Source organism: Ranitomeya variabilis, chromosome 2, assembly GCF_051348905.1.
Source record: "Ranitomeya variabilis isolate aRanVar5 chromosome 2, aRanVar5.hap1, whole genome shotgun sequence".
NCBI classification, from domain to species: Eukaryota; Metazoa; Chordata; class Amphibia; order Anura; family Dendrobatidae; genus Ranitomeya; species Ranitomeya variabilis.
The window spans coordinates 1,056,246,147-1,056,258,505 of record NC_135233.1 but is presented as its reverse complement, the minus strand read 5'-3'; the positions used below and the strand labels follow the sequence as shown (position 1 = coordinate 1,056,258,505).

Below are 12,359 nucleotides of genomic sequence, written 5' to 3'. Positions count from 1 at the left end.
TTTGGGGTCTTTTCTCTGGAGGCAAGAGAGGTCTTTGTTTTCCTCTTCTAGGGGTAGTTAGTTCTCTGGCTGGCGCGAGACATCTAGTGACCAACGTAGGCATGTTCCCCGGCTACTTCTAGTGTTGGCGTTAGGAGTAGATATATGGTCAACCCAGTTACCACTGCCCTATGAGCTGGATTTTTGTATTTCGCAGACTTACTGATTCCTCTGAGACCCTCGCCATTGGGGTCATAACAGCTGACACAAGGAATGTGACACTTGTAGCCCATGGCCTGGATACGTCTGTGAGTGGTGGCTCTTGAAGCAATGGCTCCAGCAGCAATCCACTCCTGAATCACTCCCAAATCTTTGAATGGCCTTTTCTTAACAATCCTTGCAAGGCTGCGGTTATCCCGGTTGCTTGTGCGCCTTTTTCTACCACAGTTTTTCATTCCACTCCACTTTCCATTAATTTGCTTGGATACAGCACTCTGTGAACAGCCGGCTTCATTAGCAATGATCTTTTGTGGTTTACCCTCCTTGTGGAGTGTGTCAGTGACTGCCTTCTGGACATCTGTCAGGTCAGCAGTCTTCCCCATGATTGTGGAGCCTACTGAAACAGACTAAGGGACCTTTATAAACGCTTAGGAAACCTTTGTAGGTGTTTTTGTTAATTCTAATTTACCGTACTGAGATAATGACTTTTGGGTTTTCATTGGCGGTAAGCAATAATCATCAATATTAACAGAAGTAAACACGTGAAATAGATCACTCTGTTGGAAATGACTCTATATAATATATGAGTTTCACTTTTTGTATTGACGAACTGAAATAAATTAACTATTTGATGATATTCTAATTTTCTGATTGGCACTTATAAGTGTTAGGGGCTTTATTTTCACTCTCTATAATGTGTCCTGCTGTCACTCTGTGTATTGTCTGTTATACTCCCTGCTCTCTTGGATAGCAGCTACCTTGTCACTATTTCTCATATCATGTAGTCATTATTATTATTTGTACTTCTGGTTTAAAATAAAAAGCGTTTTTATAATCATACTCATAGGGGTTTCCTTGCTCCTTCTGTGTGCTATGCTGAACATGATGTAAAGTATCGATATACCATAAATGTCAGTAATAATTAGGAAAGATATTAATCGGTTTTAAATGTTTATTTATTTAGATTAATTAAAAATAGCATGGAAGGATGAAGACATGTTCCTGGAGGAGCCTTCAACTTTTGCAGGTGTAGTTGCTGGTCAGGAGGCCACAGGTAGATGGTACATGTCCTTCCACACAGGTACAGCATTGATGGTGGACGTGCTGTAGTGTCTTCAGGGCGCTAGATGTGGGGGATTTCTGTCGTAGAGAGGTTATAGCTGCCATGCTGACAAGGTGCAAAAATGCAGCTTTCTCTGACAGCACGAGCAGCCCTGGATAATCCACGTCGGCAGGATGATATCATCCGGCGGAAGATAGAACCTATGAGAAAAGATGTAAAAGTAATGTAAAGAATGGGGCTCCATATTAGAGGGTACTACTGTGGTGTCACTGAGACAGAATGGTAGAGGAATCTTCTTCATAAAGAGGTGCAGGATCATTATCAGTCATCACACGTGTGACAATCATTGACGTCAGTCATCATACATGTGACAATCCCACCACTGACATCATTCATCACACATGTGACAATCCCACCACTGACGTCAGTCATCATACATGTGACAATCCTACCACTGACGTCAGTCATCATACATGTGACAATCCCACCACTGATGTCAGTCATCACACATGTGACAATCCCACCACTGACGTCAGTCATCATACATGTGACAATCCTACCACTGACGTCAGTCATCATACATGTGACAATCATTGACGTCAGTCATCACACATGTGACAATCCCACCACTGACATCAGTCATCATACATGTGACAATCCCACCACTGATGTCAGTCATCATACATGTGACAATCCTACCACTGACGTCAGTCATCATACATGTGACAGTCCCACCACTGACATCAGTCATCACACATGTGACAATCCCACCACTGACATCAGTCATCATACATGTGACAATCCCACCACTGACGTCAGTTATCATACATGTGACAATCCCACCACTGACGTCAGTCATCATACATGTGACAATCCCACCACTGACATCAGTTATCATACATGTGACAATCCCACCACTGACATCAGTCATCACACATGTGACAATCCCACCACTGACATCAGTCATCATACATGTGACAATCCCACCACTGACGTCAGTTATCATACATGTGACAATCCCACCACTGACATCAGTCATCACACATGTGACAATCCCACCACTGACGTCAGTCATCATACATGTGACAATCCTACCACTGACGTCAGTCATCATACATGTGACAATCCCACCACTGACGTCAGTCATCACACATGTGACAATCCCACCACTGACGTCAGTCATCATACATGTGACAATCCTACCACTGACGTCAGTCATCATACATGTGACAATCATTGACGTCAGTCATCACACATGTGACAATCCCACCACTGACATCAGTCATCATACATGTTACAATCCTACCACTGACGTCAGTCATCATACATGTGACAATCCTACCACTGACGTCAGTCATCATACATGTGACAATCATTGACGTCAGTCATCACACATGTGACAATCCCACCACTGACGTCAGTCATCATACATGTGACAATCCTACCACTGACGTCAGTCATCATACATGTGACAGTCCCACCACTGACATCAGTCATCACACATGTGACAATCCCACCACTGACATCAGTCATCATACATGTGACAATCCCACCACTGACGTCAGTTATCATACATGTGACAATCCCACCACTGACGTCAGTCATCATACATGTGACAATCCCATCACTGACAGATAACATCTGCTCCACATGAATTCTTCCCACTGATATCATACAACATGGGCCTTATTGCCACACTTACCTCGTCTTCTTTCCCCTTCTTCTACTTTGTCTGTTTTTTGTTGTTTTCTCAGTTTTAAAAATGATTTTCTATTTCTCTGAACTGGAGATTCTAATGAAAAGGCAGAAAAAATATTGATTATGAAGTCATAGAAGATTAGCTTTGTATCTTTATAGCGTTATGCAAACTGATTAATATGCAGCTTTTCTGTGTGCCGCCATGTGGTGTCTCCCAAAGGAACCATGTCCCCTTATTATCATTATCATTAGCAAGCCTCAGTGTTATTATATAATAAGTAGGATAAAACTAAAATGTAACTTTAGAGTGGACTCATCACCAGATCAAAGGTGTCTCAGATTCACTCTTACTTTTTGTCAGCGCTTCCCTGAGTATTCTGATATTTTTCTTGTTAAAATCCGCCACACGGGTGTAGAGATATGGGCCTTTTTATTTAGTGCTAACTTTTATGGTCTTTACAATGGGGGCGTGGCTCACAGCTTAATATTGCAGAGCAACCTGAAGACACGCCCCAGAGGATCCTGAGAGCACCGCCCTCTAGGTAAAGACCATAAAAAAGTCCATAACTCAAAACCAGAATACTCAGAGGAGCAACAGGAATAAAATAAGTATTGGAGCCTTCATGTGCTGATTCTCCTTATAATTTTGGATAATAGGCTATGATTGGACGGCCTATAAATCTGTACATACCTGACAATGAGGGCGAGGAGGACTCGCTGGTTTTAGCACTGAAACACTGATTGTCTCCATTAGTATTGGAAGAAGACAATTCTTTCTGCCTGTTTGGTAGAAGAAAGACAAGTAAATTACAAGTATAAACAATAAAAAAAATGGAAGAACAACTGTCTGAAAACCAATTGGGACAACATGGAGGGGATACCCTGCTCACACCGCCTTCTACCAGCAAGAATGGAGTCTAACTAGCAATATTGGCCTGTAATGAGCTGGAAATGAATCGCTGGTCATAATGATCAGCTGTTACTGCAGAGTTACCAAAAGTCAGACCCACAAACATCAGCAATCACGGGGTGGTGGATGCTGGATTTAGATTTTTGTCTTGTATTTGGTTCTGAACATATATCAGAACTAAATCTCATAATAAAAATATTCTACTCACATGTCTGAGTGTTTCTTGCTGTTCTCTGGGGAAAGCCCTGGAGCTGACATTGGCTCTTTATTGTCTCCAATAGTTTTGGAAGGAGAAGATTCCTTCTGCCTTTTGGTAGAAGAAAGACAAGTAAATTGCAAATAAAATCAATACAAAAGGGAAGAACACCTGTCTGTAAGGTGAATTAGAACAACATGGAGGAGATACCCTTCTCAGGACCCCAACTAGTAATATTGGCCTGTAATGAGCTGAAATCGAATGGCTGGTTGAAATGATCAGCTCTTATTGCAGAGTTTACACAAGCTAGACCTATAGAGGTCAGCAATGAAGTTGTGGTGGATTCTGAATTTAGATTTGTTACTCGTGTCTTGTATTTGACTGTGTACATATGTCAGAACTAAATCTCATATTAATAATCTACTCACATGTCTGAGTGTTTCTTGCTGTTCTCTGAGGAAAGCCCTTGAGCTGACATAGGCTCTTCATTGTCTCCAATAGTTTTGGAAGGGGAAGATTCCTTCTGCCTTTTTGATAGAAGAAAGACAAGTAAATTACAAATAAAATCAATACAAAAGGGAAGAACACCTGTCTGTAAGGCCAATTTGGAGAACATGGAGGAGATACCCTTCTCAGGACCCCAACTAGTAATATTGGCCTGTAAATATTGTGAGCTGACGAAATGACCAGCTCTTATTGCAGAGTTTTCACAAGCCAGATATTTGTGTTACTTGTGTCTTGTATTTAGTTGTGTACATATATCAGAACTAAATCTCACAATAATAATCTACTCACATGTCTGAGTGGTTTTCATGGTTCTCTTTGGAACACTGTGGAGGTGAAGAAGGCTCTACATTGGTCATGATCCCGGTATTGGTGATATGTAGCTAAAACACACAGAGAAATATAAAATTGATATATTTTTTAGCTTTTCTCTGATTATATTTATTTGTTAGATATTTTATTGGCTACATACTTACTTTAGAAAACCTTTGATAAGATGATACAAAGTTTTTCATTTCTGGCCAGTCATTGTCCTCAGTTGTGTCCCCCTCATCTGAATTCATATGTTTTTGTCTGCTACGACCAACTACAAAGTACAAGTGTTATCAGAAACTATTAGCATAAGACCTAGTCAGACTGTCATCATGTTATCACTAATATTGATGTGAACTGACTTTCACATAAAATAAAAGACAGGACACACAGCAGTTTTTTGTAGATGACGTCTCATTTTACTTACTGATAAAGTAGCATGTGTCCTCATCTGACTTTAGATCAGGCACAAACATGGGTTTCTGACTTAGAAGTTTGTTGAAGTCCAAAACACGTAGAAATGGATGAACTTTGATCTCATTTGCTCCTTCTGGAAAAGCAAGACAAGAAAGAAATTGATACAGTCACTGTCAGAGAAACTGCTCCGTATCTGTACAGTTTATGTTAGCATGAACTGAAGAGGTAACAGAGCCAACATGAAGGAAATGTACTGAAAGTCATAGCATGAAGAATGGAGATTGGACATGTAGGTAGAATACAGAACCTCAGTGCTGAACCTCATGGACACGACCATTTGTCTGGTTACAGAAGTGTAATAAGTCATAATACTATTATAATATTACCTGTCCCAAGTCTATATGCTGGATTCTTCCGAAGTAGCTCAGTGATCAGGCGACGAGCATAGGGTGGAGCAGAGTAGTAATGATGTTTCCAAATTATGTCATCTGTTATATAAAAAGCAAAGATTACAGGAAATAAAATTTCTTCATTTATTTTCATTTAAAAAATTCCTTATTAAAGCTAGAAACTAAACCACAGAACCAATGAAGCCAAATAACACTCAGATTATTTTACTTACCCTCAAGGACACTGCGTACTATCTCTCTTTTGGAAGCCCCTTGAAATGGTGTAATTGCAAAGAAAAAATTATACAGGATGATCCCTACTGACCACCAGTCAACAGGCCTTCCATAGCCTTTCCCTAGGATAACTTCTGGGGCCATGTATTTAGGGGTGCCAAAAGCCTGGAAACCAACAGAAGAATGAGATGATGATCAATAAACATTATTGCGACAAATAACATGAATGTTAACGTTTTATAGAGAAATTATCAGAGAAAGAGATGAGATCTGTAAAGTACAAGATCTTGTCAGTAAAGCCGACCTCGCCATCAAGGAACTCGTGGGTGATGTCCTTAGTTGGGGCCTTGTAGATGTCTGATGTCGGTCTCATGAGGCCGAGTTTTGAAAGCCCAAAATCGGTGACCTTAATATGTCCTGTTGATGTTATCAGGATACTGTGAAAGAAAAGATGGTGTCAGCCCCAAGTAATAACCCATAGACTGTATAACAAACTCTTCCCCTTTATTTTACTACAGGGGGCACTTACTTGTCAGGCTTCAGGTCTCTGTGCACCACACCAAAGCTGTGCAGATATTCCACAGCAAGAATGGTTTCAGCAATGTACAGTCGTGCCAAGGGGAGGGGTAAAGGACCCCAGTGATTTATAAGACTGCCACAGTCTCCTCCTGTGGGAGAAAGCAAATATGACAGGTTAGGGTTTGTTACAGTGTAAATTACACATGATGAGGGTGAATGGGAGATAAGCGGAGACATTGGGACAGGATGGCCTACATAGAGATATACTGTGTGATGTAGAGCATATGCTGTATACTACACAGTGACCCTATACAAAGAGACCGCGCCGGGTCTCATCTACAAGCCTCTCATTTACTTCTCTGTGAAGTTCTCATCTATAAAAACTGTTTGAGACAGATCTTCCTTTTCTCCATAGTGGAAGCTGCTGCCGTGCTCAGTGATGACATACAGGGAGACTTCCAGAGAGATCAATGGTTTTTCAGGCTTCTTAGTAACAAATAACGTGTAGTAAATGCAGAGTGGACATGTAGCCATCCATGTGGGCACATTATGGGCATATATAGATGCTAGGATTCAGCAGACGTGGGCTGGATATAGATACTATGGAAGTTTCATACCTGGTACATACTCCATGACCATACACAGATGAAGTTTGGTAGGAAAGGAGCAGAACATGGAGGCCACAAAGGGACAATCCGCGAATGTTGAGATGTCCCTCTCCAGAAAGACCAATTCAAGCATCTTTATATTTTTCAGGTTCTCCTTGTCAATTTTCTTCACAGCACATATCTGGTCTGTGTCTTTATGGCGAACTAAGTGGACGGCCCTGGAAAGGAAGAAAATCCATGATTTATTATGAATTCTTACTAACTGTCTGTAGACCTCATTAAGTGATCTCCTGTACTAATGATTAATACTAGATGTTCAGCCATCACTAGAAATCCAGAAATACATAAAATAATACTCCATAAATGATCACTTATGGGGGTCCTCATCCACACAGCATCCTAACTGACCTGGATAGTGACAGACAGATGTGGACAGTGATGTGGACTCATCATTTCTCTATGGGAACATTGCACGGGCAGGACGCAGAGACAGAGGCATTGTTATAAGGAGCCCTGAGAAATAAATATTATACCAAAGTAAAGCTCACCCAAAGGCTCCACTGCTGATCAGTTTGATGGGTTTATAGTCGCTCTTACAAGGATTTCTCTCCGGGTTCAATGATCCGATCAAGTCCTAAAAAGGAATAAAAAATTACTTTAGGACATAGAAACTGCAGGAAGATATAAGCACCACTGGTCACCCCAAAGGGGTAACTAACATGAAGAGATCCAAACTAACGTTAAATTAAGGCTTTTATTGGAAAACTTTCATAAAATGCATAGAATGCCCGAGCACCCTAACATAAGGTGGAGGCTAAGTGCAATACATCATAAGATTATATCAATTGCAAGGTAGTGGTATCACAATAACAAATTCCTTTCAGTACATCTTAGCTGCCCAAGCATGCTCCTAATACACAAACTGTGTCAATGTACATAATCAGATACTATAATAATATCTACCTGCAAAGATAGCACAGCGGTCCACCTCACCCCAACGCACGTTTCGCACTAGGCTTCTTCCGGGGGCGCCTTGCAATTGATATAATCTTATGATGTATTGCACTTAGCCTCCACCTTATGTTAGGGTGCTTGGGCATTCTATGCATTTTATGAAAGTTTTCCAATAAAAGCCTTAATTTAATGTTAGTTTGGATCTCTTCATGTTAGTTACCCCTTTGGGGTGACCAGTGGTTCTTACATTGTATTTGGAAGTGCCAGCTTTATCTGTTTTGGACGTTGGTAATCAAGGAAGATATAAGCTCAAGATGCAGGAATGTCTCCTTCTATATCAAGTCCCCGCTGATTACACTGCAGCAGAAGTAGGGACGTGATACAAGCCGGACCCTCCACAGACCCTATTATAGGAGATACCCCCTATACACATGAATCATTACTGCCGGGGGGGGATAAGCAGGGCCGGCGTCAGCACCCGGGCAAGTGCCGGGGCCCTGAACAGGCAGGGGGCCCAATCGCCGTCAGGACACTGGTGCGCTAGTGCCGGCCCCCGCGAGTGGACCCCCGCCTGCTTCAGGCCACGGCACTAAGTTGCGATACTTACCTCCCCCATTTCCAGTGCTGCAGCGTCTTCCATCCTCTGACTGTGACGTTCAGGTCAGAGGGCGCGATGACATCACCAGTGCGCGCCCTCTGCCTGAGCAGTCGCAGTACAGAGAGCAGGAAGACATCGATGGTGAGGAGTCCAGAGCAGAGCAGCGTCAAGCAACGAGAGGTGAGTATTTCATTATTTTTTATTTTTTTTTATATTTGGAGTAATATATGGGGACCATCAGAAGGGGCTCATATATGGAGCATTATATGGGGCTAATTCTATATGGAGTATCTTATGGGGCCAATAATATAGGGAGCATATTATGAAGCCAATTCTATAGGGAGCATTATATGGGGCCAATTTAATATGGAGCAGTATGTGGGGCCAATATATGAAGCATCTTATAGGACTAATTATATATGGAGCATTTTATATGGCCAATTATATATGGAGCATTATATGGAGCCCATTATACATGGAGCATCTTATGGGGACAATTATTTTTGGAGCATTATATGGGACCCATTCTGTAAGGAGTATTATATGGGGCCCATTCTGTATTGAGCAATATATGGGACTCAGTATACTGTATGGGGTCGATCATATACTGTATGGAGCATTATATGAGGCCCATTATATATGGAGCAATAGATGGGGCCCATCATATACTGTATGGAGAATTATATGTGGCTCACTATACTGTATGGAGCATTATATGGGGTCAATTCCGTATGGAGCAACATATGCGGCTCATTCTGTATGGAGCACTCTGTGGTGCCCATTATACTGTATGGAGCATTCTATGAGGCTCATTATTCTGTATGGAGCATAATATTGGGCTCATTATTCTGTTTGGAGCAATATATGGGGCTCATTATTCTGTATAGAGGACTATGTGGTGACAATTATACTGTATGGAGCACTATATGGGGCCATTATACTGTATGGGGCAATATATGGGGCTCATTATTCTGTTTGGAGCAATATATGGGGCTCATTATTCTGTATAGAGGATTATACTGTCTGGTTTCTGAGCTAATGTAGAATGTACAATAGATATCACTCATGTAATGTAAGAAGTACAGTATGTGAAATCTTTGGCATTGTACTATTCCTATATTTCTCTGCCGTATCCGTGCATTCTGAATTGTGGTATGTGTTAAAGGGGCCCACTGGGACTCTTTCGCCAGAGCCCATGAAAACCTGGAGCCGGCACTGGGGATAAGGGGCATCACACAGGGAAGGCAGGAATAATACATCACACATAATAGGTCCGATCTACATGGCGAACAGAGATATCCCATTATCATATGAGGTATAATATGGGATGTGAAATTCACACCCCGTCCTCTGATGATACAGACGTCCCATGATACTTACACTGGCAGATTCGTGGCTGATCTCTGGTGTCTCACATATTCCACTATCAGCATTTGCCAGCAGAGTTATTTCTAAAGTAATGATAAAATAATGAAGAGACGTCATCATGTATTAGTCTATATCAGAACTTAATAACCAAAAGAAAAGAAAGCAAAAAAACAAATATAAAAATGTAACAAGTTTTATTTGATTAGTTAGAATAATTCATAATAAAAGTATAAAAACAGAATGTAAGACGTAGAGAACGCTTCCCCACCTTTTCATACCAAGAACGGGTCATCAAAATCACATCAAAACATATTCATAATCGTATTTATACAAGTTTGTGTCTTTCTAGAATTTAGAAGACACAGGAACAATCTATAGGCCTCAAAATAAACGAGACAAATAAGAGAAATGTGTTCTGTCTGGGAGGAAGGAGAGCAAGACTCCGACACGTGTTTCGCATAGGCTTCTTCCAAGGACTATTGAAGAAGTTTTGTGTAGGCTTCTTCCAGGGGATATTGAAGAAGGTCCACTTTGTCGTCATTAAGTGGATGTGGAAGACTCCTACAGGAAATGCGAGTCTTGATCCTCACACTTCCAGACAATGCTGGTTTCTCTTATTTATTTGTGTATTTTGAGGCACACAGATTGATATTGCTTAGGATCTAATTGAATCCCGAACGATGACATGATTGGGGACCTATGAGCCTCTTTGTACATTTGGGAGCTGAGAAGACCACAGAGGAGAGAAGCAGAATTATGTGAGCCCCCTCGTTGTCTATGAGGGGTTCAGGAGCCGTCACCGGCCTCATACAGAGGATGAAGAATAAATCCACATATTCTCTGCTCTTCTCTATAACTTAATATTTGTATGTAAAATATGATCGGCTTACCTTCTGTCAGATCAGAGTTTAGCCCCGACTCACTGGTATCGGGGTCAGCAATATTTAGGTGTTGCCCCTCTTTGGAGTCACCGTCTGATGTTTCCTGATGGATGAAATATATACAATTAATATAATATTTCTCAAACACTAAATTACCGTATAAATAAAGCAGGAAGGACTAAACCTGGATTTATTTGATAATTTCAGTATAGGACGGACTATTCACGGCCGCTCCCCCCAGTAAATCCACATTAATATAACGGATTTGTATCTACAACTGTTCTCTAATAACTTCTATCAGAACTGCAGCATTTACCAGGAGGAAGATTGTGATGATCGAGCGAGAAAGAGGAAGAAATACAAACTCTGCACCGCTGAGTACAGGCTGTCATCACAGAGGATGGAGCCGCAGAGACAGGCTGCCATAAAGTATCCTGTGTCTGCCCGGTGCGGACAAGGAGGCCTCTACCATCATAAATCTGAGCTCCTGCTATATGACTGGTGATCTGGAGAAGATCAGACAACAAGGACATGAGATGTAGAAGGTGATGGATCCTTACCAGGCGCTCCAGTGAGTGGGCCAGATACTCCAGTACAAGCAGGACATTTTGGGCCAGTTGTTTAAAAAAGGCCAATTCTCCACTTTGGGATTTTTCTTCAGCCTATAGAGATGGGAAAAAACAAGAAATGAAAATCATGAGAAAAAGTTCAGAATGGAGGAGGCCATTTATGTCACCATGTTTCTCTACAAGTGCTACATGACAGCTGCCGAGGGAACCGGTCGCCTGTAAACCTTTACATCTCCACGTCCTCCCGCCATACTCAACGTATGGAAATAAGACACATGGCTGGAATTTTTTCCCCCTTGTTTCAATACAATGTATGGTAAATAGGATGGAGCCATTGAAAGCTGCAATTCAGCCCGCAATAAACAAGTCCTTGTCAATGGAGAGATAATAAAGTTATGGCTATTGAAAGAAAGTGAGCGAAATAATTCTGTGGTCCATAAAGGATTAACCCATCCAATTCCCCCTCCCCCAGCGTCCACAACCTTCCCAACTCTAATTCGATGAACCCTTTAGACCCCCCTATGCCTTGTCCTGTAGCCTGTGCGCCCTATTTACGCTCCTCGGATATTCTATCTGAGTATTTGGTGCAGGATAAACTTATATTCCATTATTATTATGAAATGAATTGTGCAGATTGTCTGCTACTTGCCTGTTGTACTAATGTCCAGATGTTTTGTTGTAAATGCTCAAGATATTCTTGGCTTATTCGACCTTGTTGGTATTTGGTCAGGCAGTCTCTCACTAGCTTCATAACCAGCCGGTAAGTGAAGCTGAGGACGCCATCGGGCAGTGGTAGCACAATGTCAGGGGCATAGGTGGTAAGGATGCCCAGGAGTAGTGCTAACACCTGAAGTCTGTCTGGAGGAATCCCAGACATTTCAAGCAAATCAAAGCGCAGTTAGTAAATGACTAGCTAAGTAGCTTATCACACCAACAGCAAT

The 12,359-nt window shown here is 41.6% G+C and overlaps 1 protein-coding gene across 3 annotated transcripts; it reads right to left on the bottom strand.

Moving 5' to 3' along the window:
• Positions 1-1,136: 1,136 nt before the first annotated feature.
• Positions 1,137-11,635, bottom strand: LOC143810181 (microtubule-associated serine/threonine-protein kinase 3-like). 3 transcript variants are annotated; one of them, XM_077293058.1, is made up of 17 exons: positions 11,410-11,632; positions 10,859-10,952; positions 9,981-10,051; positions 7,597-7,682; positions 7,058-7,266; positions 6,451-6,589; positions 6,226-6,358; positions 5,921-6,086; positions 5,685-5,786; positions 5,309-5,431; positions 5,046-5,155; positions 4,861-4,952; positions 4,494-4,592; positions 4,078-4,176; positions 3,651-3,739; positions 2,964-3,053; positions 1,137-1,461 (listed from the first exon to the last, which is right to left on the bottom strand). In XM_077293058.1, exons 5-17 carry the CDS (start codon positions 7,179-7,181, stop codon positions 1,322-1,324), a joined length of 1,506 nt encoding a protein of 501 aa, XP_077149173.1. In that variant the 5' UTR covers positions 7,182-7,266; positions 7,597-7,682; positions 9,981-10,051; positions 10,859-10,952; positions 11,410-11,632; the 3' UTR covers positions 1,137-1,321. The 3 variants fall into 3 exon arrangements, with proteins under 3 accessions (XP_077149173.1, XP_077149172.1, XP_077149174.1); XM_077293057.1 differs by lacking the exon at positions 7,597-7,682 and having other exon boundaries at positions 11,410-11,635; XM_077293059.1 differs by lacking the exons at positions 7,597-7,682; positions 9,981-10,051; positions 10,859-10,952; positions 11,410-11,632 and adding an exon at positions 7,457-7,586.
• Positions 11,636-12,359: the final 724 nt, after the last annotated feature.